The 26,591-nt window shown below is 36.3% G+C and overlaps 2 protein-coding genes and 3 non-coding genes across 5 annotated transcripts; 4 read left to right on the forward strand and 1 right to left on the reverse strand.

The window, feature by feature from the left end:
- The first annotated feature begins 11,626 nt into the window (after positions 1-11,626).
- On the forward strand, positions 11,627-17,985 carry LOC122045001 (eukaryotic translation initiation factor 2 subunit beta-like). Its single transcript, XM_042605041.1, has 11 exons — positions 11,627-11,795; positions 11,995-12,072; positions 12,301-12,406; positions 12,508-12,563; positions 12,662-12,710; positions 13,211-13,308; positions 13,923-14,068; positions 14,718-14,860; positions 15,801-15,886; positions 16,971-17,566; positions 17,723-17,985. Exons 2-10 carry the CDS (start codon positions 12,028-12,030, stop codon positions 17,043-17,045), a joined length of 804 nt encoding a protein of 267 aa, XP_042460975.1. The 5' UTR covers positions 11,627-11,795; positions 11,995-12,027; the 3' UTR covers positions 17,046-17,566; positions 17,723-17,985.
- LOC122049993 lies at positions 15,981-16,069 on the forward strand. Its single transcript, XR_006131218.1, has one exon. It is a non-coding gene; the product is annotated as a small nucleolar RNA SNORD34 (small nucleolar RNA).
- LOC122049995 lies at positions 16,279-16,363 on the forward strand. Its single transcript, XR_006131220.1, has one exon. It is a non-coding gene; the product is annotated as a small nucleolar RNA SNORD34 (small nucleolar RNA).
- On the forward strand, positions 16,591-16,672 carry LOC122049996. The gene has a single exon (XR_006131221.1). It is a non-coding gene; the product is annotated as a small nucleolar RNA SNORD34 (small nucleolar RNA).
- Positions 17,986-22,821: 4,836 nt separating the features above from the next.
- Positions 22,822-26,430, reverse strand: LOC122044999 (receptor-like protein kinase FERONIA). Its single transcript, XM_042605039.1, has 2 exons — positions 25,978-26,430; positions 22,822-25,892 (listed from the first exon to the last, which is right to left on the reverse strand). Exon 2 carries the CDS (start codon positions 25,724-25,726, stop codon positions 23,075-23,077), a length of 2,652 nt encoding a protein of 883 aa, XP_042460973.1. The 5' UTR covers positions 25,727-25,892; positions 25,978-26,430; the 3' UTR covers positions 22,822-23,074.
- Between the last annotated feature and the right edge of the window lie 161 nt (positions 26,431-26,591).

Raw genomic sequence — 26,591 nt, forward strand, 5'->3', positions numbered from 1 at the left:
ATCAAGTTTTGGTACTTCTGTCCCGTTAGCATAAAATGAATTTGTTGAACTATCAATCAAATTTATGTGACTTGAGTTTACAAACAAGCAGATTTAATGGACAACATTCATCAAGTAATTCATGTAGGGATTCATCAACCGATGCTTGAGAGTTCAACAAATTCATTTTATGCTTTCGCCGAGCAGATTCTTACCATATTTCTATTGGGACTATAACATCTCCTCCATAGACTAGATGGAAAGGCGTCATCCCTGTGCTTTCGCGAAGCGTGATTTAGTAAGCCCATAAAATGCTTGACAATTCTTCCACCCAACTATCTTTAATATGCTTAAGTTTGACTTTAAGCCTCTAGACAATGTTTTGATTGACAACTTCTATCTGGCCATTACTCTCAGTATAAGCTACGAAGGTGAAGGTTTGAAAATGTCAAAGTCGTCACACCATTCTCAAAGCTTGCGGCCCTGGAATTGATGACCATTGTCCGAGGTAAATTTGTGGAGGTTTTATATCGACAAAGGATGTTCTTCTATAATAATTTAATAACCGTCGCTTCAGTTATTTTGGCTAGAGTTTTAGCTTTCACCCACTTGATGAAATAATCCACCGCTAGCGATTTAGGGTTTAGGAATCTTGGGAATTCAAATATAGGGTTATTTCCCCCTATACATATTTTGGTTTGTCAATAATAATTCAATAGATTTTGGTACTAACATTCATGTGATTAGATACTCTTGCTACCATTTAGGGCGGTAAACAAGTTAAACCAAGCCAAACTTTGAGGTATTCAAGCTTATTTGATAAAGTAACAGAGTCAAGCCAAGTCGAGTCAAGACAAGCTGAACCAAAAATGAACCAAGTTATTTGAATGATTGTTCAAACTTAACTTAGTTTATTTTTTATGAATTTGAAATTGATTTAAGCTTAGTTTGAGTTTGATTCATTTAGATATTATTGAATTCTTAATTCAAATTTATTTAATTTGTTTGAAACTTTTGTCTAATTAATTATTGAATTTCATAAATCAAACTTATTTATTCATTTTATTTTATTTTTTAATTTAGTATGTTAATAAAAGTTTTATGAATGAACAGGATTTATTTACAAATATTATTCATAAATATTATTTATGAATATTGTTCATGAATATTTTTCCAACACAGAACAAAATATTTTACCTAATAATTACCTTTCTCTTTGCTACATTACTATAGTCAAAAGCAAAGTGAGTTCCTTCTGGTTCAGTATGCCTTTTCTAAATTGAAAATAATCATTTTTAATAGTAGACTCAGATCCAATAAATTCTTTCTATTCCCTCGAGTTTCACCACACTCCAAAAACCCTTAACTCGAACCAGGGGCGAATTTAGAAATTTTGTTTAGACGGGGCACAATTCATATAAAATGACAAAAATATAATTTATATATATCAACTAAAAGACAAGTAAAAGAGTTAAAATATCATTATCAATTCAAATTCAAATGTGACTTACAATTAATTTTTACAACCTTTTATTTTTTCAACACTCCAAAACAATAAAAAAGATTTAAGATTCCTACTATCACATATATATGAAAACTCAAAAGTGCCAAACTAACAATTAAGACATAAATAACAATAATAAATGAATATGATATATGTTTCTAAAATGTCAAAATAGAAAGGCCAGTTGTGAAAGAAATTGAAAATAATGTTTGGTGGCTTTTTGGCCCATGACTCGAACCTTTATTGATTTATAAAAATTATTATAAAAATTCAACTTTTCTCTACTTTTGACTTGTATCAATGATGTACCTTTGAAATTTTTAAACTTTAACATAAATATTAGGAGAAATTATTAGGGCTCCTCTAACACAAAGCATGTAAATATGTGGTCCTGGAAAATTACTTGATTGGTTATTGTAAATTAGAGATATCTCATCCAAATATGAAATATTATAAAAGCAAAAAAAAAAAAATAAAGGATAACTTAATATATAAAACTCCTATCAACGTGAAATCCCCAAAAATGACCTATTGTAAGCAGCCTATCTTGATTTGCAAAATATATTTTAAAGACTTGAATCCATGATCTATAAGATTATACAATAATAATTTTATCATTATGCTAAGGTTCTTCTTCTTTAAACTTTTTAAATAATTTTTCTAAATTTGTAAGGAATATGAATCAAGAATTTTTTTTAGTACAATCAGAATCATGAGAGTAAAAAAAAAACTATTGGATAAAATTTGGATTGAAATTAATTTATTTACGTCATCAATGAGTTTTGGATACTTTTCAAATTTTGAAATTTAGGAAACTATTGCTATTGTTCATTAAATCAGATGCGCATAAGTCCATATATCAGGCAGGATCTTCTGGACCACTTTTTGTGGTCTAGGGGATGTGTCACTCGTATTTACGGTTAGATTGCGATCGTGATCCGACCGCAAATGATTGCGATCTCTTCTTAAGTTTACCTTCCCTATCAGGTTATAGTTTTTGTTTGGAGCGGGTGGTCGGAGGTCACCCGGAGGACACTCTCGCTCGGCGCCCAATAACCTAATCACTTATCCACCACCGGAGGCCTTCGGTCGGCCTCCGACTATCCGCTCCGAACAAAAACTATAACCTAGTGGGGACGGTGAACTTAGGAAGAGATCGCAATAATTTGTGGCCGAATTACGGCCACACTCCTATCGTAAATATGAGTGACACATCTCCTGGATCATAAAAAAATGATCTAAGAGATCTGTGCTCATCCATATATCACACTATACCAAAAGTAAAAAAGATTACGTTTTTTAAACAATTTATCTAAACTAATAAAGGTTATGAATAAGAGTATTTGAGTCTGTTAGACCAAATTTCTTATTTTGGAAAATTAAGATGGTGATGTTTTAACGAAATTAATACCAAGATGATATTTTGATCAAATTAATAGGGTGATGCTTTAATCAAAACAATTTTGAGGAAGTGACGTTTTGAGTTTATTTTTAATTTTTATTTATTTGATTTTGTTTCGGTTTTTCTCTTATAATTAGTTATTAAAAAACATAGAAAACTAAAAAAAAAACTTTTATTATTCTCCTTTTATAATTTTATATTTTTATTCAAATTTCAAAAATAAAAATAAAATATGGATAAATATTGACGATCATAATAAAACGAGGTAAATTTAAAATTAAATTAAATTGTATTGAATTGTAACGTTTGGTCAAAATTCATTGATGAATTTAAAAATTTTATTTTTTTTAAAAAAACTTTATAAATAAATTAAAGAGGTTATTTAAAGTAAATAATATTAATTCGATATAAATTTTAGATTTTTAAGGTTGTTTACTCTTTGAAAAAAATAATTGAATTTTTATTTTATTTTATTTTATTTTATTATTAATTTTATTTTACCTTTTCTTATTTCCTTATTTTATTGTAATTAGATATTAAATAATAAAAACACCCCAAAAAATAATTCTTTATTAACTTTGTTTTATATTTTATTAAAATTTCAAATTTTCAAAAATTTAATAAATGAATGCATTTAGAAGATTATCATCAATTTAATGATATAATTTTTTAAAAAAATTAAGATTTAATGATTTTTATATAAAACTTCTTATAAGATAATAAGTTTTTATTTTTTTTCTTGATCTGGTTCATTCGATTTAAATAAAAAGTGATTTTTTTTACTTTAACTTAGAATTGAATTAGATGAAAAAAAATATTCTACAAATTAGAATATTAGATATATCTTTAATTAGAATTAGATTTTTTTACTATCGCTTCTGTTGCTAAAAGCCAAATCATTTAATCCCACATTGTAATTCTATTTATTTCTTGTGTCTATATTTGATTCCTTCGACACACAGCTTGTTGAGCTGAGTTGCATTAGCCTGTGATCTATGCGGGGGCATGAGTCATTCGGATCATGTGGCTGCGTTCTGCTGAGTGGCATCACTGAGCCTTCCCTGGCTTGCCCGTTCAAGTTGATTGTGAGCCGGATAACATTGGGCGAAGGTCAAGTCTGGCTGACCAGGTTGGCTGCCGTATCACAGAACTCAGTTCTATCAAACCAATCACTGTTTTTTTTAAAAAGAATCTTTGTTCTTATAAATTTTCAAAGAATCGTTGTTCTTATTTACTAACAAGCTTTCCACTGCCAAGAGAAGCTCTACCATACGATTATTCCGGCTAGCCCTCACTCGCTGGCTTGAGAACATGCTGGAGGAATCACTCAACTCTTATTAAAAGATAATCACACTGTTCTGCAGCACAATATTGTAACACTGTCAGATTAAAAGATTACTTCAAAACCAACTAAGAAAAGACACTTTCTCTTCCAAAGTACAGAGCGAGCTGAGCTCCCAATGCTACGATTTGAAGAATCATCCAAAAGAAAAAGTGCAAACAACTGCTCTTGAACAGAGGTGAGATCTTCTATTGGCTTTGTTGTTAATGTTTGATGTTTGTGTGCGTTTGAAAGGCACACGATGTCCAGTTTCGCAGCAGCGATATTCATGGCCATTCTTCAACGAGCGAAATGAATCACAATAGGAATAGAGATCTCAATAAAAATGTATTATCCCTGTGAAATTTCCACTCTCCAAATCCAATCAGCAGGAAATGAGAGGAATCGCAGGCAGCGAGAGGACGAAAAGGGGTATAATCGTTACCTTTTCAGTGAGCGAGAGCACTGATGGGAAGAGTTCCCTTTCGTCTCGCGCTCGCCGCGGCGAAGCGATGCCTCTTCTTCCGTCCGGCTTGTAGACTTCCGAACGAACTCTTTTAGTCCCACAGCGTTAAGTTCATTTTTTCTACATGCCTTTATATGGATATGTCGTTAGCCTATTAGTCGCCGAGCTGGGCAGCGCCAGTTTGTGACCCAAGTGGGGGCAATAAATGATTTGGATGGTGTCGATGGGTTCTGAGGCGTGGATTCAACGTATGGTTACCGGCCTGCCCGTTCCAAGTTAGTAGTGGATCGGTAAAATTAGGCGAAGGCCTGATTCTCCTGGTTCATAGAGTGGAGGGCATCGGTCTAGGCTGGTTTCACAGAGCAATCACACCCACCCGCTTTCAACGGTGGAAGGATAACAGGCCGGTTTACGCTGAATCTGCAATATCCCTCAAAGCCCGCTTCATCAAACAAATTATTTTTAGTGTTTTTCCCTATAAAATTATGTCGTTCCCAGATTATTAACCAATAAAAAAGGGGAATAAAAAATGATTTCAATTAATCATCAAAAGATTAGATGAATGGTACAATTGTACAAGGTGTTTTAACTGGATTCATATTTGGCGAAAATACTTCACAGTTTGTCATCCACCCTCTGGTTCTCAGCTCTGAGAAATTTATGAAAAATAACTTCTTTGAAATTCACTTTTAATTTTTCAAAAGCCTTGGTCAACTATGAGTATGAGTAAATCAAGATTCTAGAGATTTTCATACATTTTGCTACTTGAAGATCCGTGAATAAAATTTTATGTTCAGTTTCATTATTAGAAGTTCTAAAATTTAACCAAACAAAGAGATGGAGGACATTCTCTTAGAGAAATATTAGCAGAATCCCCACGCACCTGAGTTAGTTCTTAAGATTACGTTGACAAGAAAGGTTGTTTACCCAAAGTTGACAGCGGAAGTACCAAAACCTAATATCTAAGTTAACCTTGAAGTAGAAATTATTTTTAGTGTTTTTCCCTATAAAATTATGTCGTTCCCAGATTATTAACCAATAAAAAAGGGGAATAAAAAATGATTTCAATTAATCATCAAAAGATTAGATGAATGGTACAATTGTACAAGGTGTTTTAACTGGATTCATATTTGGCGAAAATACTTCACAGTTTGTCATCCACCCTCTGGTTCTCAGCTCTGAGAAATTTATGAAAAATAACTTCTTTGAAATTCACTTTTAATTTTTCAAAAGCCTTGGTCAACTATGAGTATGAGTAAATCAAGATTCTAGAGATTTTCATACATTTTGCTACTTGAAGATCCGTGAATAAAATTTTATGTTCAGTTTCATTATTAGAAGTTCTAAAATTTAACCAAACAAAGAGATGGAGGACATTCTCTTAGAGAAATATTAGCAGAATCCCCACGCACCTGAGTTAGTTCTTAAGATTACGTTGACAAGAAAGGTTGTTTACCCAAAGTTGACAGCGGAAGTACCAAAACCTAATATCTAAGTTAACCTTGAAGTAGAAGACAAGTTAGAATTTCAATCTGAAACTATAGACTCACAAATCTGAGGATGAAATTAAGGTGAAATAGTACTGCAAATTAGCTCTAACGATGACAGAGGTTGAGGATTTTGAGATGGAGCGAGGCTCGAAGGAGTAGGGGAACTGGGTCGTTGGCGGTGGATCGTTAAGTTTTGCTCATGGAGGTCACGGGAGGAGCGCAAGAGGACAAGACGTACCACTCTCATGGATGCCGACAGAGGTGTCGGATTGCGAGAGGTGAGTTTAGGGTTCCGTCACATTTCTCCGTGGTGCGAGAACTAGGTCATTGCCGGCGTATTGTTGGGTTTTGCTCAGGGAGATCATAGGAGGAGCACGAGAGGATGCGACACACCTCTTTCAAGGATGCCAACGGAGGTGTCAGATCACGATAGGTGAGGTTATGTCTCCGTCGCATTTCTACATTTTCTGCTTGGGGATTAACCAATATATTTTGAAACTTAAGAGATTTTCAAATTTGTTATTACTATTATTTGTAATTCTGAGTTATTTTTGTAGAAATAAGTTTGAGTAGAATATGGTACGGGTGATCTATCAATATTAAAAAAAATTATTGTTACAAAAGTAGGTACATTTCTTTGACTCTCAAATAATTATCCTTGTATCATTATTTGATTATTTGTATAATTTTTTTAAAAAGGAATTCAAATGATATTTAAAATAATGAAATGCTTGTTTAAAATAATTAAACCACTAGAGAATAAATAATTGATATTATGTCCGGTTCAATTCATATGGGGATTAAGATGGAAAATTTTATTTTAAAAAATTAAATGAATATCCTAACTTACTTTTCCATTGGTTTCTGTCTTTATATTCTTTGATCTTCCATACTCTTTGATATTTTAAATGTTAATATTTGTAGTTTCTTGTTTTATAATTTTGCTATACTTAAATGAATTAACATATTTAATATGAAAAGGTTGACTTGTGTTGGCTTTTCAGATTAACCAATAAAATATTAATTGGAATTGAACAATGGTAATAAATGGAGAAAATGACATCCTAAAAATAAAAATTTCGAGTCTAACTTTAAATAGAGTATCCAACCATATACATGAGTTGTGATTGTGTGGTGTAGCTTACGGTCAATATTTCTTTATGTGATGATGTTTTTTTTTTTGTCATCCTTCAATAAAGACTTTTAGCTTGTATATTAGATTATCCCTTCGTATGTCTATGGACTATGTGTCTGTATGAATCTTTTTCCATATCCATAAGGTCGACACTAGGGTGACCGCTAAGATAACGGATCTATCTTTTTTTAACTTGTATATTAGATAACTTATAATATTATTATACTTTGAGAATGTTGGCTAATTCACTTTTTAATTGATTTATCAAATTTATATCACTAATACATTATGTTAATACTCACATGATTTATAATATTTATTTATGCTAAGATTATATTATTAATTGAAACAAAAGTGATACTGTTCAACCCAATCAGTCATGTATCGTCGGCTCCCATGACAAGATAAAGTCACATAAATCATGAAGAATATTTTATCCTAATGTAATGCTCTTTACATGTGAGAAGTTAGACATCTAATGAAACATTTTACATCAGTTGAAAATTAATCTTCAAAATATATTTAGAGTAAATAATCATGCAGATACTAACTACTTCAGTTTGTTGGATGAGATTATATCGTTGATTAAATAGTAAGAATTGTTAAGTTTTCACGATAATAAATGATTTCAAATTTCAACATAAAAATGTTATATGATTAAGAAAATCTAAATTTATCAAAAAGCGTATACTATTTTGGTATTTACCAAAGAGCGCACTTTTTTAAAAGCATTTCCTATTTTACCCTCATGATAATTTGACTTTTTCTATTGTTTTTCTTTTCTTCATTATATTTCTCTGACTTCTCTCTCTCCTCTGTCGGCAGAATATAGAAATAACATTAGTCAATCTTTAATCACATTTTAATACATTTGAAGAAGCCAAAATAAATAATGAACACCATATTTGGACTCCTTGCAATTTTAGAAATCCACAGGAACTTAAATGGGTGCAATCGGAGCTTTCTAGGTCGATCAGTGGGTTTCGGTCAAAACCCACTGATGGACCTAGAGAGCTCCGATTGCACTCATTTCAGTTTCTATGAATTTCTAAAATTATAAGTAGTTCAAATATGGTGTACATTATTTATTTTGGCTTTTTATAGATGTTAACAAGCAAAATCAAAGAATCAGCATAAAAGCTCACGTTGGACCTGATTTGAGTCGATATCATGCCCAATGTGGGTTTTTTTGCCGATTCTTTGATTTTGCTTGTTAACATCTATAAAAAACCAAAATAAATAATGGACACCATATTTGAACTCCTTGCAATTTTAGAAATCCATAGAAACTGAAATGGGTGCAATCAGAGCTCTCTAGGTCCATCAGTGGGTTTTGACCGAAACTCACTGATCGATCTAGAAAACTCCGATTGGATCCATTTCAGTTTCTATGAATTTCTAAAATTACAAAGAGTGAAAATATGGTGTCCATTATTATTTTTGGCACTCCTAGTGGTGGACCAGAGGTTTTGAAAAACCCTAAATCTCTCTTTCTTTTTTTTTTTCCTTTTTTTTTGTTTAGGCATGATATGAAGAGATATCATGCCCATGTTGGGCCTGATATCTCTTCATATCAGGCCCAATGCGGGCCTGATATGGGAGATATCAGGCCTAGATACAAAAAAAATAATAAAAAAAAAAAATAAAGAGAGATTTAGGATTTTCAAACTCAGTCCATTAAAAAAATAATAATGGACACCATATTTTCACTCATTTTAGAAATTCATAAAATGAATGCAATCGGAGCTCTTTAGGTCGATCAGTGGGTTTCGGTCAAAACCCACTGATGGACCTAGAGAGCTCCGATTGCACCCATTTCAGTTTCTATGGATTTCTAAAATTGCAAGGAGTTCAAATATGGTGTCCATTATTTATTTTGATTTTTTATAGATGTTAACAAGCAAAATCAAAGAATCGACATAAAAGTCCACGTTGGGCCTGATATCATTCCATATCAGGCCCACGTTGGGCCTGATTTGAGTCTATATCAGGCCCAATGTGGACTTTTTTACCGATTCTTTGATTTTTGCTTGTTAACATATATAAAAAGTCAAAATAAATAATGGACACCATATTTGAACTCCTTGTAATTTTAGAAATCCATAGAAACTGAAACGGGTGCAATCGGAGCTCTCTAGGTCCATCAGTGGGTTTTGACCGAAACCCACTGATCGATCTAAAAAGCTCTGATTGCACCCATTTCTCTATAAATGATTTCCATTGCACTCATTAGTTCCTGAGGATTTCTAAAATTACAAAGTCTAAATATTTTTTTTATTTTTATTTTTGATTCTTAGTGGTTACCAGAGTGAGCCCACATTGGACCTGATATGGATCATATCAGGCCAACATGGGCCTGATATGGTTCATATCAGGCCTAACAAGGGAAAAGATAACTTTTTCTGATATTTTAAACAAAAAGTAAAAATAAAGAATGGATAGTATATTTTAACTCCTTGTAACTTTAGGAATTCACAGAAACTGAAATGGGTGCATCCCTTGAAGGAGAGTACTCGATCCATGGAAATTTTTAAATCATATATATTGAAATCGACAATGCAAGGAGTTCAAATATGATGTCCATTATTTATTTTGACTTTTTATAGATGTTAACAAGCAAAAATCAAAGAATCGGTAAAAAAGCCCACATTGGGCCTGATATAGACTCAAATCAGGCCCAACGTGGGCCTGATATGGAATGATATCAGGCCCAACGTGGGCTTTTATGTCGATTCTTTGATTTTGCTTGTTAACATCTATAAAAAGTCAAAATAAATAATGGACACCATATTTGAACTCCTTGCAATTTTAGAAATCCATAGAAACTGAAATGGGTGCAATCGAAGCTCTCTAGATCCATCAGTGGGTTTTGACCGAAACCCACTGATCGACCTAGAAAGCTCCGATTGTACCCATTTCAGTTTCTATGAATTTCTAAAATTACAAGTAGTGAAAATATGGTGTCCATTATTTATTTATTTATTTTTTTTTTTTATTGTATCTAGGCCTGATATCTCCCATATCAGGCCCACATTGGGCCTGATATGGGGAGATATCAGGCCCACATTGGGCCTGATATGAAGAGATATCAGGCCCAACGTGGGCATGATATCTCTTCATATCATGCCTAAACAAAACAAAAAAGGGGGAAAAAAATGAAAAAAAAAAAGAAAGAGAGATTTAGGGTTTTTCAAAACCTCTGGTCCACCACTAGGAGTGCAAAAAATAATAATGGACACCATATTTTCACTACTTGTAATTTTTGAAATTCATAGAAACTGAAATAGGTGCAATCGGAGCTTTCTAGATCGATCAGTGAGTTTCGGTCAAAACCCACTGATGGACCTAGAGAGCTCCGATTGCACCCATTTCAGTTTCTAAAATTGCAAGGAGTTCAAATATGGTGTCCATTATTTATTTTGGTTTTTTATAGATGTTAACAAGTAAAATCAAAGAATCGACAAAAAAATCCACATTGGGCCTGATATGATTCCATATTAGGTCCAACGTGGGCTTTTATGCTGATTCTTTGTTTTACTTGTTAACATCTATAAAAAGCCAAAATAAATAATGTACACCATATTTGAACTCCTTGTAATTTTAGAAATCCATAGAATCTGAAATGAGTGCAATCGGAGCTCTCTAAGTCCATCAGTGGGTTTTGACCAAAACTCACTGATCGACCTAGAAAGCTCCGATTGCACCCATTTAAGTTTCTGTGGATTTCTAAAATTGCAAGGAGTCCAAATATGGTGTCCATTATTTATTTTGGCTTCTTTAAATGTATTAAAATGTGATTAAAGATTGACTAATGTTATTCCTATATTCTGCCGACAGATGAGAGAGAAGTCAGAGAAATATAATGAAGAAAAGAAAAATAATAGAAAAAGTCAAATTATCATCAGGGTAAAATAGGAAATGCTTTTAAAAAAGTGCGCTCTTTGGTAAATACCAAAGTAGTGTACATCTTTTGGTAAATTCAGATTTTCAAGTGCGCCCTTTGATAAATTGCCGTAAAAAATAAACAGTAATTTTTTTAAAAAAACTTTCTTTATTTTTAAATCTGTCCTCCAAATAAAAATACGCTACATTCTTTCATGTACACATCACAATAATAAAAAATTATTTTTCATTTTTCACCCTCTCTATTTTCTTTTAGATTTTTTTTTCTTCGTATTATTGTCTAAACTGGACCGCTATGGGCCGGCGGTTGAACCGGGTCGAATTAACTCCAGAACTCTGGCTTTGGACATGATTCGGTGGACCGGACGGAATCGCGTGGTGCGCTATCGAGCAAAACCCTACTCCAATCGGCATCCTCAGTATAAATTGCAAGCGAGCTGAAGCAGGGACAGCATTCGTTAAGGGGGCAGCTTCCATCTTTCTCGTCGCTGCCTCCGCCGTAGTTCACTATCGCTGCCTCCTCTGCCGTATTCGGCCGTAGTCCACTATCGTTGCTGATTCGGGGCTAGTAGTTTGGTTCGGGAGTGTGTTCCAGGTACTTGGATCGATGATTCTGTGTTCCAGGTTTGGGATGCGTTTATCGGTTGATCTTGTTCCAGATCTGTTCTTTTTCGTTTTAATTGTTGATATCATTTTCTGCTATGTTTGGTACCAGAGCTTTGATCTGATAGCTCCTCTGTTCCTCTTTCTGGCTGTAGTTTCTGTTCTAATGGGATTGTTTTTTGCGGCTTCAGATTCATATTTGAAAATTTGAAGTCTAGAACAATATGGCGGGTGGGGATCCTACTGAACTGAAGGAGGAGGTCCCAGAGGTATCAATGTTGGGGTTTTCTCTAGCTAGTATTTTTTATTATTGAAACACTGCAGGTTGCATTGCTCTTTTGGTAGGATCATTGTATCGTCCGGTTGTAATTAATTTGACCCCATTGATATGTTGTCAACTTTTCATTCTCCGTTGCATTGTTACTTTATTATACCTTTTACCTTTTTATTTCTATTTGTTAATTTTCTTTTATAACTTTTGGCTACTATGGATATAGTTGGTGCCCTTCGATCCAACTAAGAAGAAGAAAAAGAAGAAACCCGTGGTTCAGGATCCTGTTGAAGAGGTAGACAAATTAACTGAGAAAACAGAAAATTTAACAGGTATTATAATTGGTGAAGCCCATTACTCTTTAAAACTTGTTCACCCTTGTTGATAAATCATATTTGTGATTTTCAAAGATAAAATTATCTTCTTGTTTCAGTTACTGAATCAAGCGAACCTAGCTTTGTTGGCTTGAAGAAAAAGAAGAAGAAACCTGTCAGTAGGAGAGCTCTACCGATTTGAGCCATATTTGCTAAAATTACTATAGCTACTTTTTTCTTAATTATATTATTCTTTTGCATATTTATTGACAGGTTGAGACTAACTTCCTGAATGATGAAAATGAAGACCAAGACCAAACCAGTAACATCTCTTTGCGTAGTTTGTTAATTCAGAAGATTTAAGTGGGTTAAATGAACTTTTTGAAAATTGCAATAATAGATGCATCCTTATCAGTGAATATTTTATTTCCAGAAAAATAAAATACCCATGCTATTAAAACATTAACCATGCAAGTGAGTGTTGATGTGCAGCGAACCAAGTGCAGTGAGCTTTTAAATTCAACGCATTCTGTCAGTTCAACAACATTGGTATTCACTTTATATCAAATTTTTCAAATCATGTTAAGAGACTTTCGTGAAAAACTAATATTTAAATAATATAGTCTGTTTTTGGCTAGTTTTCAAACAATTAGAGCACCCTTTAGCTATTTGCATTAACTAGGGGCACCCTAGGGTAAGTCATCCAGTGATATTTCTGAACTATGCATGGTAACCATATGCAACAATCTTTCTTACCATTAGAGATTCAAGAAATTGTATTTAATGAATTTGCTTCTAGATAACAATGTAATTGATCAACAGGTGATCAAGTTGGGGAGGATGAGGAAGGAGAAGGTATTGTCCTTGGAGTTAGTCGATACCCTTGGGAAGGAACTGATCGTGACTATATATATGAAGAGGTATGTACCGTTTATTATTTGCATTTTTTTATTCCGTTGAAAATGGTCTTGAAAGATGACTTATATAAACTTTAAAGTGGGTGTCCTCTTGAATTACATGTAAATCTTTTGGGTGGCAATGATTTTGAAAGTTGGCTTTCCTTTTTGTGTGAACTCTTTGGTAGATTGTTTTAGTGGAGTTAATCAACTGAAAGTGATGAGTAGTTTGTGCTTTTGGAGGGAAGAAGAGATCAATGGCGAAACTATACACATTGTACCCTTCTACCACCATCTTTGTTGATGTTTTTTACAGGCCCAATCATTGTACTGCATTTTATTGGACCAACCAAACTCAGAGTCTGCCTTTATTTGTATGATTTGCAGACTGTAGTACCACTTAAAAGTTGCAGGCTTGCATCTTGTGAATTTTTTTTTGTGTGGGTGTGAACCAACGCGCCGATCCCACCTAGTGGGATAAGCCTTGGTTTGTTGCAAGGCAGTTCTTATGATAAGTTGGAAGTTGGATTTACTGAGGCCTTCCTACATTTACATGTCTGGTGACCTTTTGTTTTCTCTTGGAGCCATAATTCTCAGAATTTTTATTTAAATTCTGATATTTGTATATGTTAATACAGCTTCTGGGTCGAGTATTCAATATATTACGTGAGAATAATCCTGATCTTGCTGGAGATAGACGTAGGACTGTGATGAGGCCTCCACAAGTTCTTAGAGAAGGAACCAAGAAGACAGTTTTTGTGAATTTTATGGATCTGTGCAAAACGTATGACTGCTTTCTCTTGTGTTTGCATGTTCTCTTACTTCACAGTTTTACTACAAATTGCATTTCATGTTGTTTCGTATGCCATTGTTGGCACCCTTTTTTAGCGCAAAATTGTAAAGCTTGTTAAGCGGTAGTGATGTTTGTTGCATTAGGATAAACTTGGTTGGTATCTTACAATGGAATGCTAATTTGAAAGACAATTAGGTTGTTTCACATTAATTTTTCTTGTTCTTGACATGAGTTTGCATGTTAATTTTTTTTCTCTCTACATACATTCTTAAGCTACTGGAAAACTGAGTTGTTGTTTAGACCCACAATTTATGAAATGATTTTCTGGTTGGTTCTAAATTGTAAATTCATCTGCTGTAAGTCTATAACTCTAAACCAAAAGCACATCTTTTGTTTGCTTTACCATAAGTCTCACATTCATGAATCATGATATTTCTATATAATATCTTATTAATAGGAAATCAATTTTTTTGGATGTTTGTAAATTGCAAATCCATCTGCTATAACTCTAAACTAAAAGCAAAAATCTTTTGTTTGCTTTACCATAAGTTTCACACTCATGATACTTCTATAGTATTTTTTGTGTGTTCAGTTTTCGGCGATGACAATTGCATTGTATTAAGTTATTTATGTTCTGCAGGATGCATAGGCAACCAGAGCATGTTATGAATTTTTTACTGGCTGAAATGGGAACAAATGGATCACTTGATGGGCAGCAGAGATTGGTTATTAAGGGAAGATTTGCCCCAAAAAATTTTGAGGGAATCCTTAGAAGATACATCAGTAAGTCTTTGCGAGAATTTTGAAGTTTACATTTTTGATGCATTAGCATCCATTATAGGCGGCCTGTTTACTTTAATGTCAAACATCAGCTTATTTTCTTCACTGAACAACTGGCTAGATAAATGAAGGGCTGCTTCATTCAAAAATTTGGTTCATAACCATCATAAAACATGTTATAGCCTGCTGGTAGATTTTACCTTCAAATATAGCCAATTAATTATTTACTTAGTGGATGAGCCTGAGTAAATAAAGCTTATTTAATTATTCTCTTGTGTTTGTATGTTCTCTTACTTCACAGTTTTACTACTAATTGCATTTCATGTTGTTTCCTATGCCATTGTTGGCACCCTTTTTTAACACAAAATTATAAAGCTTGTTAAGCAGTGATGTTTATTGCATTAGGATAAACTTGGTTGGTATCTTACAATGGAATGCCAATTTGATAGACAATTAGGTTGTCACATTAATTTTTCTTGTTTCTTGATATGTGTTTGCATGTTAATTTTTTTTTTGTCTCTACATGCATTCTTAAACTACTCGAAAATTGGGTTGTTGTTTAGACCCACAATTTATGAAATCATATTCTGGTTGGTTCTAAATTGTAAATTCATCTGCTATAACTCTAAACCAAAAGCGCATCTTTTGTTTGCTTTACCATAAGTCTCACACTCATTAATCATGATATTTCTATATAATGTATTATTAATAGGAAATCATTTTTTTTGGATGGTTATAGATTTTACCTTCAAATCTAGCCAGTTAATAGTGGACCTTTACATCCTATTTACTTAGGTGGATGAATAGGAGGAACGAGGGGTGGTGGAAGGAAAGGGAAAGGAACACTATTTCCCTCCAACCCATTCCCTTGTGTTACTCAATTAGGCATGCCATGTGTTTGTTCTTTCCAATTTGTCCAATAATCACCTTTCTTTTCCTTCAGATGAGTATGTAATATGCAATGGCTGCAAAAGTCCTGATACCATACTTTCAAAGGAGAACCGATTATTCTTTCTTCGCTGTGAACAGGTGAATGTTTAATCTGATCACATGTCTAATTAATTGATATATTTTACTTTGATCCTGTTTATGCAGGGTTACTTTTTCCTTTTCCTATGTTCCACAAGGCCTATGATGATCAACTAGTATATTTTTGCCTACATTGCATGATTAGTTTGTGATAAAAAAAAAACATGGTATTCTGAGGCCTTGCTGGTAATATAGCAGCAGAATTCTTGTATGTTATTGTGGCATCCTGCAGGTATAAACATGATATAAATACTGGTGCAAACTTAATAAAGTTGCACTTTATGTGTTTTTTTTATTCTGTTAGATGAGTCTGCACCTTTCCTAAAATGAGAATGGAATATTGTTCACGTCATCCCTTTATCTGTGCACTGTCTATTTGTTTATATTCGTCATAGGGCCTATGATGACCAACTTATATTTTGCCTACATTGCTTGATTAGCCTTATGATAAAAATATCAAGTTGTTCTGAGGCTTTGGGAAGGATTAAAACATTAGCAGATTGGATTTTACTTGATATAGAACAGCAATGGTTTCAAAACTTTATTCAAATGTCTGGCACAGACTCCACAAACTTACACCTCAAGTGATCAGCATTTCATTCTTTTAGCTTGTGTTTTCTTCTTTCCCTGATACGGACTTCAAATTGTAGTCTTCTCATTTTATTCTTCTGCACTATGCAACATTTCATGGTTTTAATTTATCACAAGGCCCAGGATGATCAACTAGTATTTGCCTACATTGCTTGATTGCTGTATGATAAAAGATTATGTTGTTCTGAGGCTTTGTGAAGGGCTAAAACATGGAAAAGTAGCTCTAACAATCAATGCATCTAACTTGCAAAATGAGATGACATATCATAAGCATGCTATCTGTCTTCTATTGTTTGTCTTCATCATTCCAGAAATTACGCCTTTTTTTCTATGATATTAGTTTTTCCTATTGGCAATGTCTATCCTCGTTCGAGCCCCTAAAATTCTTTTCCTTTTGTTTCTCCTCTTCTGGTCCCTAAATTTTCTTCTTCTCGTTTCTTCCACTGTTTTTGGTTTTCTTCTGGCATGATGAATTTGTTCATTTTTCATGCAGTGTGGCTCTTCGCGCTCAGTCGCACCTATCAAAGCTGGTTTCGTTGCACTTGTGAAGCGTCGGAAAGGCACTTAAGGTGGTTTCATTGCACTTGTGAAGCGCCGGAAAGGCACTTGAGCTGTGCATTCAACCTGTTTGTTTCTGCCTTTCACGAACCAAAAAGAAAGGCATTTCTCGAGTTTTGTTTCCCTACAGTTTTGAGCTCGACATTATTGCATCTGTAGCCTGTTCACCATCAATTCAACAGTAATTAAGTATTTGCCTTGGTCCTAACAAAAAAAAGTAAATACACTGGCAGGATTTACCAGATTGTTAAAATTATTTGAAAATGTTCTGGTCTTGCCTTGAGGATTATAAATTAATGTTCCGTTTTGCTTTATCAGTCAGCTGACTAGAAAGTTAATACTCATAGACAGGAAGGGTCTGTTTAAATCGAAGTGGGAAATAAAGCAAATGTGTGGATTGCTGAGATTTTTAAGATAGCCTCAAGTTTCCATCCTTTGTTCATTCAAGTAGACTTGAGGTGAAGGGGCTTGAAACTGTCTGGATACAATTGTCGCTAGGCGTGTGCGGCAAGGTCAATAGAGCTCAGCCAGGTATGTGCCTAGTTAAAACTTCATTTTATGTTCCTAGTTCAGTGAGTGAAATCTAGCCTTTTGGCATTCTCCTTTGTGGGTCTTGGTTAACTCTTGCACCTACCACTATTGTAACAGAACAACTTTGCGACTTACCTCTTTGTTTTTGCTTTGCAGTGCCAGAAAGGGCGACAGTGGGGTAAAGACCAGGAATATTTGCAGTTAAACATCGATGAGAGGCCAATTGGGTCGTGGTGGTGTCATGAATCAGGCGTGGTGGCAATGGGACCGCTTGGTTGGGGGAACCTTAGTAGGTTATCCAAGATAACTTTGTTTTGTTCAAGTAATCAATGATTTCCGGTAATACAACATTCTCATCATGTCAGTAATTAGATAATATAATCCGGAATCGGAAAACATTGGAAGTTTTAGGTTTTCCACTATTTTAGAGTTAACAATAATTTTCTTCCAAAATTATCCTCTAAGTGAGTAGGGGCGACTGCAAGCAGGCAGCCACTGCGGGGCAACAACAGCCAAGGCTGGCGATCGCCTAATGACGACGGGTCGCCATGTTTGTGCTGCTTCTTATGGGGAAAGGTAACGAAAAGCTAAGAGAGGGTTTAGTTTGGGCATTTTTTGTTTTCTTTTTTTGAGAAAATGGGATTTTTAAAAATAGTGTTTGGTTTTGTATTTTTCATATTTTTTTTTAGAAAAAAGTTTATTTTTTGGAAAAATAGTGAATGCCTCAAAGTTATTTTCCATGGAAAGGAAAAAACACGGATACTTAAACCCATTGCACAAAATAATTTTCCTCCCATATCTTACTTTTCCTTTCATTGTGGAGAGCTTATCTCCAGTCTATAAATTATAGATCAGAGGATGATTTCTTATATGAGATTGGGTAATTTAGATAGATCCTATCTATATACAGATGGAATCCATCCAAATCACCCAATTCCATACAAGTGACCATCGTCGGGTCCATAATTTGTGGGCAAGAGGATCTCGCCTGTTAACCGTGTCGTCTCTCCTCCTTCGCACACCGTTTGCTCATGCGCCGCTGCTCCTCCATCTCCTTTTCCTCACATGCCGCTGCTCGTCCCCTTTTGCTGTGCACAGTCCTGACGTTGCCGCCGTGTGTTCCCGTCATTGCTGCAGCCATTTTCTGGTGCCACAAGTGATTTCGCAGCCTGTCTTCCTGAGGTAGGATCTCTTGGATCATTTTATTTTATCCAAGGGATGTGCCATTCGTATTTGTGGCCGGATCGTGATCGCGATTTGACTGTAAATTATTATGATCTTTTCTTGGGTTCATCATCTTTACCATATTATAATTTTTTTCGGAATGGGCGGTCGGAGGATACTCTTGCTCGGCGTACAGTAACTCGATCACTTATCTACTACCGGAGGCCTCCGGTCGGTCTCCGGTCGTCCGCTCCGAACAAAAATTATAATTTGGTGGAGACGATAAACCTTGAAAGGGATCGCAACAATTTACGACCGGATCACGACCACGATCCGACCGTAAATACGAGTGACACATCCCCTAGACTTTTGTGGTCTAGGAGATCTGTGCTCTAGGAATGACAATTTTCCCTGCGGGTTTGGGGCCCCGCGGGGAAAACTCGAAATGGGGATCGGGATCCCCGATTTTTTGGGGATGGGGCGGGTATGGGAATACCATCCCCGAACCCGCCCTGAATATTATTAATATTAATATTAATAAATAATAATATGATTTTTTTTTAAAAAATATTAATAATAGTGTTAATATTAATATTAAAATTTTTGAAAATATTATTAATATTGATATTAATATTATCATTAATAATTATTATTAAATAATAATAATAATATAAATTAAAGTTGAAAATGAGGCGGGGATGAGGACAGGGATGGAGATTTGATCCCCGTGGATTCGGATTCGGGGAATTTCTGAATCCAAAAAAATAAAAACGGGGCGAGGATGAAAATGACAAATCCGTCCCCGCTCCGTCCCATTGTCATCTCTATTCTGCTCTGTCTTCCTCCCGGTCAAGAACAGAGCTCGTCGGCTGCTGCATCGTTCCCTCTTATGGTATCCATGCCCTATCTCTTCTTTTGCAGCTGTTTCTACCACTGGAGAATAAATTTATTTAAATTAATTTATTTAACTATTATTTATTTAGCTTACCTAATTTATTTAAATCTTAATTCAGGTTCCGAACTAGAGAATTTGGTAATTTACTGAAGACATTTGAACTTCCATCTTTACATATTGATTTTGTCATAGTACAACCCTTTAATCCCACGGCTCCTTCCGTGATATTTGTAGTTTCGGACAATAGGACTATGGTGGTGCTCTAGAGAGCAGTCATACTTTATGATCAGTTGCAGATTCACAATACTTTTTTATTGATTGGCAGAATCATCCGTGATTTATCTTCTCTGTATTAATTCTGAAACAAATTAATAAAGATACTGGAAACTAATGTAATCATCTTTTACCATCATAATAGTGATCCAGAGAGCATTTTTTTACTTTAAGATCAGATAATGATCTTTGTTATCTATTGGAAGAGATGACCAAAAGAAAGGTGCCAATAAGGATAATGCTTAGTCCATCAAGAATTAAAACGAAAATAAGATAGAACTATTTGTTACCGATTTGAAAGGGACTCCAAAGAAGCAATTGATACAGAATTTTCAAGTAGCATAGTCAATATGTTGGTATTTTCATATGTTTTGTTTACTTTAGAATTATATTAAAATTTTCTAAATACTAAGGTAAATTTTTATAGAAGATACTATGGGAGGACATAATTTCAATATCAAAGTTGAGAAATATGAATGATCAAAGGTTAATGTTGTCATATTTGTTGAGATCATTTACAAAAAAGTGAAGCAAAATAAATATCTACCTTTAGTAATACGGTTTGAGAGGAGATCAATAAAGAATTATATCTCTAGCTACGAAGATAAATTATGGTGTATATAGGTTCAAAGGTAAATGGAATCATCTACACACTAGACAATGACTTTTTACTACATTGCTTGTTCATACTATTGTTACAAGGGATCTTGATATCAAAAAAGTGAATGCTCCAGAGGAAGTGCGGGCAAAATTTTATATGATACATGTTTGTATCCATTCAACTATATATTTGTACATATGTTAGTGTATAATAAAATACTAATTTTCCTAAACAATGCTATAGAAAAATAGAAAGGAAGGCTATGATTATTTCCACATTTTTAGTGAAGTTTTCAGTGGAATAATTGTAACATATGATATGCACAAGGCTTCTACTCAATTACGTCTCACATCTTATATAGAGGGAGAGCTCTAAGAAACATTCATTAATAGAGGTGTATGTTGAAGTCGTTGATGACGAGAATAAGGAAGTTGGAGGGGAACCTAATAATCGATGACTTCGTGGTGTAGAATCATTCAATAATCATTGACGTAAAGATCCTAAACTTTAAAAAATTGTAAAATATGAAGCTTGTGGTGGATCTATGGCTAGGCAAACATGGAACTAGCTTGTTCAATGATCCTTACTCTATAGACATGTGCATGCAGATTTTAAATGGGATGAATAATTTATCTACCTAAGTATACACAAAAGCTACAAAAGCTTTCCTTAAACCTGGCCTGTGTGAAATTTTCATGAAAATTCCATCAAATAAGAGAGCTGAATGGTTGAATTGCCTCAATCTTGAGCACGCGTAGGATCATATGTTGCCAAATTGACGAGAATTGCTTTTATTACCTAGTTGAAGACTATTTAATCTTAATGGAGTTTGTTTGATTTCTAGGCTTGAATATTTATACTTATTTGATATATTGGAATATAATGTTGAAGACTATGTTGAGCTTTTTAATTTGAATTATTTATTGATTTGAGATTATTCTATCAATAATTTTATGAATGTGTGTGTGGATTTTAATATCAATTTGTTACGGATCATGTCAAGCTCTAATGATGAATCTATTGAAGTAGGCCTAGATATCAATTTGCTTATAGTTTTGGGTATCGCAAATGAATTTTTTCATGACATGATAAGTGATTTTCATGGATACATTGATCGAATGTCATCAGACTTCATCTCTTATCGGGAGGATGTATATACAAGAAATATTTGATGGGCAATCCCCAAGTTTGCTTTGACAATTTTGTATATCAAAACATGTGTTTGTGAATTTTTATAGAACATTAAAGGAGATGAATCCATTGTAAGATGGAACGAAAAATATAGTTGAAGAAGGTGTCGCTATGTTCTTACTATCATCGGGCACAACACACGACATCGAATATGTGCAAATCGATTTCAGCATTCATTCTACACCAATAGCAAGTGGTTCAAACGAGTTCTATGAACTGTTTGTACGTTGGGCACATATACTATTCGACCATATGAACACAATGACATCCATCCTTACATATTGAACATCCAAAGTGGTTTTTGTATTTTAAGGTATATATTGAACCCTAATGTGTCTAGATACATTAACAATATATCCTTAATAACACATTGTGGATTTTTAGAATTGTCTCGGAGCTATCGATGTGACTTACGTGTTGGCATGGATACCTACATCAATTCAAACATGTTTTCTGGTAGAAATATTATTGTTACACAAAATGTAATGCTTGCATGTGACTTCAACATATTTTTTCACATTTGTGTATACTGGTTGAAAGAGGACAATAAATGATTTCAGGTTGTTCATAGACGCATTGACAAAGCATGAAAATAACTTTCTTAAACTTCGCGGTGGTAAATAACAGATAAAACTTTCTATATATATATATTTATGTTGGTCATAATATTATATAGCAGTACATTGTAATATTATAGAGCAATATATTGGGATGCTCAAAGCAAGGTTCCGAATTTTAAAAGATATGTCAAACTATGAAATTGAGATTGATTTTAGTGATCAAGAACCCATTTCAATTGATCCGAGCAAATAGCTCAACTTACCATATGTATTTTTCAAATTTCTTTTCTATAAAAATAGAAATACAGCATATCATACCAAACACATTTTCTATTTTCTAAAAACTATATTAGCAAACACAAAAATAGAAATAGAAAATGAGAAGTAGAAAATAGAAAATAAAAACAGAAAACACTCAAACCAAAAGAAGCTAATAGCCTACTCCTAATTTGGAGATACCTGATGACCCGTTAAACAGCAGAGATCAAAGGGTGGAGCAGACCATTTCTTTGAAGTTTTGCTTTCAGCAATTATTAACAGAAATCGAAAACCAAGGACCAATCCAATCTGGTTAACATAACAAAACATTCTAGTTCTACTAACAAACCAACACCTCTTTATTTTGTTACACGACCATTTCATTCTTAAGAGCACACAATACAAGATAATTCAAGTTCCACGGATTACTTGAAACCTCAATATCTAATAATATTACTATGCAAACTCAACAAATCCAGTTAACAAGGACATTAATATCAAAACAAAAGAAAAGCAAAGGGCTAGAGTACCTTGTTGAAGATTGATGCGCCATATCACCTTTGAGCTCACCTTCCCTTTGGGTTCATGATCTGTGAGAACACAGCACTAGGAGTCAAGCTGTCAGAGTCGACACTTGCTAGACTCTGCCCTCCGATACTTATCGAGGTGATTGATGTCGTTGTGATACTCGGTTCCATGGATGGATCATCGACAATTTTATTTCCAATCATCATAGGAGTTTCATCAGACACACCGGTACTGATGCTGCCGCTTTCCTCAGCACTCTCCTGCAGCTGGAGGGCAAACTCAAGGTTCCAGAGAACATCGCCCATGGATGGTCTTTCTGTGCTGTTATCTGCCACACACTTCTCGGCAGTATCCGCGAACTTCTTGAGGCACTGTGGTGCGATCTTGCCCTTCAGGTAGGGGTCGATGATGTCATCAAGCATTCCCTTCTTCTGGCAGTGCACTGCCCACTCAGCCAAACTCACTTGTTCCTTTGGAAGTGCTGGATTAAGAGCTGGCCTCGCGCAAAGGACCTCAAACAACACAACCCCGAATGAGTAAACATCCGACTTGTCGGTAAGTTGCTGCCTCCTATAGTACTCCGGGTCAAGATATCCAATGCTACCCTTCACAACTGTGCTGACATGGGTGTGGTCGAGCATCGGGCCAGTCTTGGAAAGACCAAAATCTGAAACCTTAGCAACCCATTTCTCATCTAGCAGGATGTTTGTGGTCTTCACATCTCTGTGGATGATGATATACTTGGCACCCGTATGGAGATAGTGCAGTCCGCGGGCAGCTCCAATGCAAATCTCAAGTCGTTGCCTCCAGGTGAGGGGTGGCTTCTGAGTCTTGTATAGATGCTCTCGCAGTGTGCCGTGCGCCATATAATCATACACGAGGATCATCTCGCAGTTCTCCTCACAATAGCCAATCAAGGAGACAAGATGCCTGTGCCGGAGCTTCGAGAGCATCTCAATCTCAGTTTGGAACTCATGCACGCCTTGCCCGGACATTGGGTTACCGCGCTTTATAGCAACGTTTGTCCCACCATCTATCTCCCCGCGGTAGACCTTCCCGAATCCACCAACGCCAAGGAGGAGGGACTCATCAAAACCTTTGGTTGCAGTCTTTATCTCCGCGAACGAGAAGTGGCGGCATAGGTTGGCCGGGAGCGAGGAGGCATAGCTGCCAGTAGCATTTGTTTTGGCTGATGTCGCCGAATGAGAATTGCCATAAAGTGAGAGAGGCAGCCAACCAGAAGGCCCGTCGCTGCTACCCGCATCCTTCCCTTTCGCCTTGTGGCGCCTGCAGAATCCCACGAGACAAAAACCAGCAATCAGAAAAACTAACCCTCCGGCCACTCCACCGGCAACGACTGCAGCTCTACTCTTGTGGCTTGTGGACCGACCATAAATCCGGCTAGCATCCACAGGCGGCTGAGGTCTCGGCGGCGGATTAAGTCCGGCAAGACTAGCATTGCTGTTTTGAATCTTGAAGATCTCAAGACCATTCAAGATCGCATCATAGTACTCTGGCTTCTGTTCGATATCTGGATGGAGAGCAACCCACATATCCATCTGCCCACTTCCTGTTGTAAACACAACATAGTCCTCAAACACAGGCTTGCCTATCCCATGGCTCCATGCGATTACATCAGCATTCTCCTGCACAGTCTGGTTGTTAACGTAGATATGGAACACTCTCTGATTCACCTTTGTCATCGGATACTGTATCTCACAGAAATGGAACCTCACAAGATAAAAGAAACCAGCATCGACGGTGACAATCCATGTCAAGTTGTAGTTCAGGTTAACGTTTGTATCCGGTCCCATGGATCGCGCGGTCGAGTAAACATCCAAGGGCGCGGTGTAGCTCGGCACACCGGCAGTGTAAGCAACTGTGACATTGGGGTCATTGGAGTAGCTCACGCCGAAAGCGGCCCCGAAGATATACTCCGAATCATCACTCCAAGTGCGAAACAGGCCTGAATCCTGAGTAGGGGAAAGGAATTGGCCACCCACATTGAGCCGATACATCGTCTCCATTGCCATGTCTGGCTCTATAGGGAATGACACAGGAGGTCCACCGGTGAAAAGGCTAGGACTTCCTAAGGTGAAGACGTCCGGCATCGACACGATTTCGACACCATTAATGAAGGCAAAGGCATTTGGGTGGGAGCTCGATGGGGTGAAGGTGAGGTCCAGCCCGCCGCCGGTCGAGGTGTTGACGGAGTACTCACGCGTGAGGTGGTCGTAGTTGAGAGAACTGGCGGTCAGGAAGGCGCTGAAGTTGCTGAGAAGGGTGTGGTTGTTGCAGGTGACGTCGAAGAAGGCGTCGGACTGGGCGTGGGTGGAGTAGTTGGAAGGGTAGAAGTAGAGGCGGATGAACTTGCGGCCAGGGCCGACGGGGAAGGAGTAGGTGTACGGCGAGGTGAAGATCCTGGCCGTCATGTAAGGTACCTCCGCGACCGAGGAGGCTTGCTGGGAGGCCGCGAGGCCGGCGGAGTCCAGCGAAGGGGCAAACTTCGATCCGGTGTCGCCGTTCCAAACACGGCCGTCTGAGTCACTGGCCCGCCCAGAGGAGCCGCAGTTCAGGAGGATGTAATCCCTGGGGGTGTACGTCGAGTTATCACCGGCGGCGAAGACGAGCAAGAGGAAGGAAGCAAGGAGGAAGGCCGAGGGCCATCTGAAATGGCGACAGTTCACCATGGAAAACAAGGAGGGACTCCGATCTAGGAACGGAGGAACCCTAACCACGGCGAGGAACTGGATCTTGAAGGAAAACTTCGAAATCTCACCCGAGTTCTCGCATTTTTGCTAACTCAAACAACAAATCGACAGAAGGAAGAAGAAGAAGAAGAAAAATGCAAAGATCCTGCAAGTTTAGTCAGAAACATCGAGAGTTTCAACTCGAAATCGTCAAAATGAAAGCAGATCTAGCAAGAAGAGGAAGGAAATACCTCCGGCGAGATCCGAGCGGCGGCGGAGATTTAGAAAAAACGGCTCTTGCTGTCTTGCAGCTCATAGACGACAACGCTTTTTCTGGATTCCTATAACTCTCCGGTCTCTCTGTACTCAAATCGGGTGAAGTTGGCTGGCATCCGCCACCGACGTGGCGGTGGTAACTGTCTCTCTCACACTCTCTCTCTCTCTCTCTCTCTCTCCGGACGCCACCGCGTTGCGCCAGCTCTTTGCCAGAGGATCGACGGCGGGATCGCGGGGTCCGATAGATCGATCAGTCGATCACGCGGCGGGCAGCCGTCGGATGGAGGCTGGGCACGGGAGGGTGGTGGTCGGGCCCACACGCAACGTGGGCAGCGTGAAGGAGATTTTACGAGTCCCCGAAGCAGCGCTTTTTGGGGAAAGGAACATTTTAGTTGCTTTTAGTTTAAAGTCTTCGAGAGCGCGCTCTTGACGGTGATGACCTTTAACTAGCAATATACCTTTTTTAAATCTAAAATATATTTTTATTGTTTTTTATTATCATTAAAGTGCTTAATTATTGGCGGGCGTTATCGTTAATAAAATTTAGAGATGTTTTAAAAATTAAATCTTAGGTGAAAAAATAATTTTA

Source organism: Zingiber officinale, chromosome 2B (genome assembly GCF_018446385.1).
Source record: "Zingiber officinale cultivar Zhangliang chromosome 2B, Zo_v1.1, whole genome shotgun sequence".
In the NCBI taxonomy this organism is placed as follows: Eukaryota; Viridiplantae; Streptophyta; class Magnoliopsida; order Zingiberales; family Zingiberaceae; genus Zingiber; species Zingiber officinale.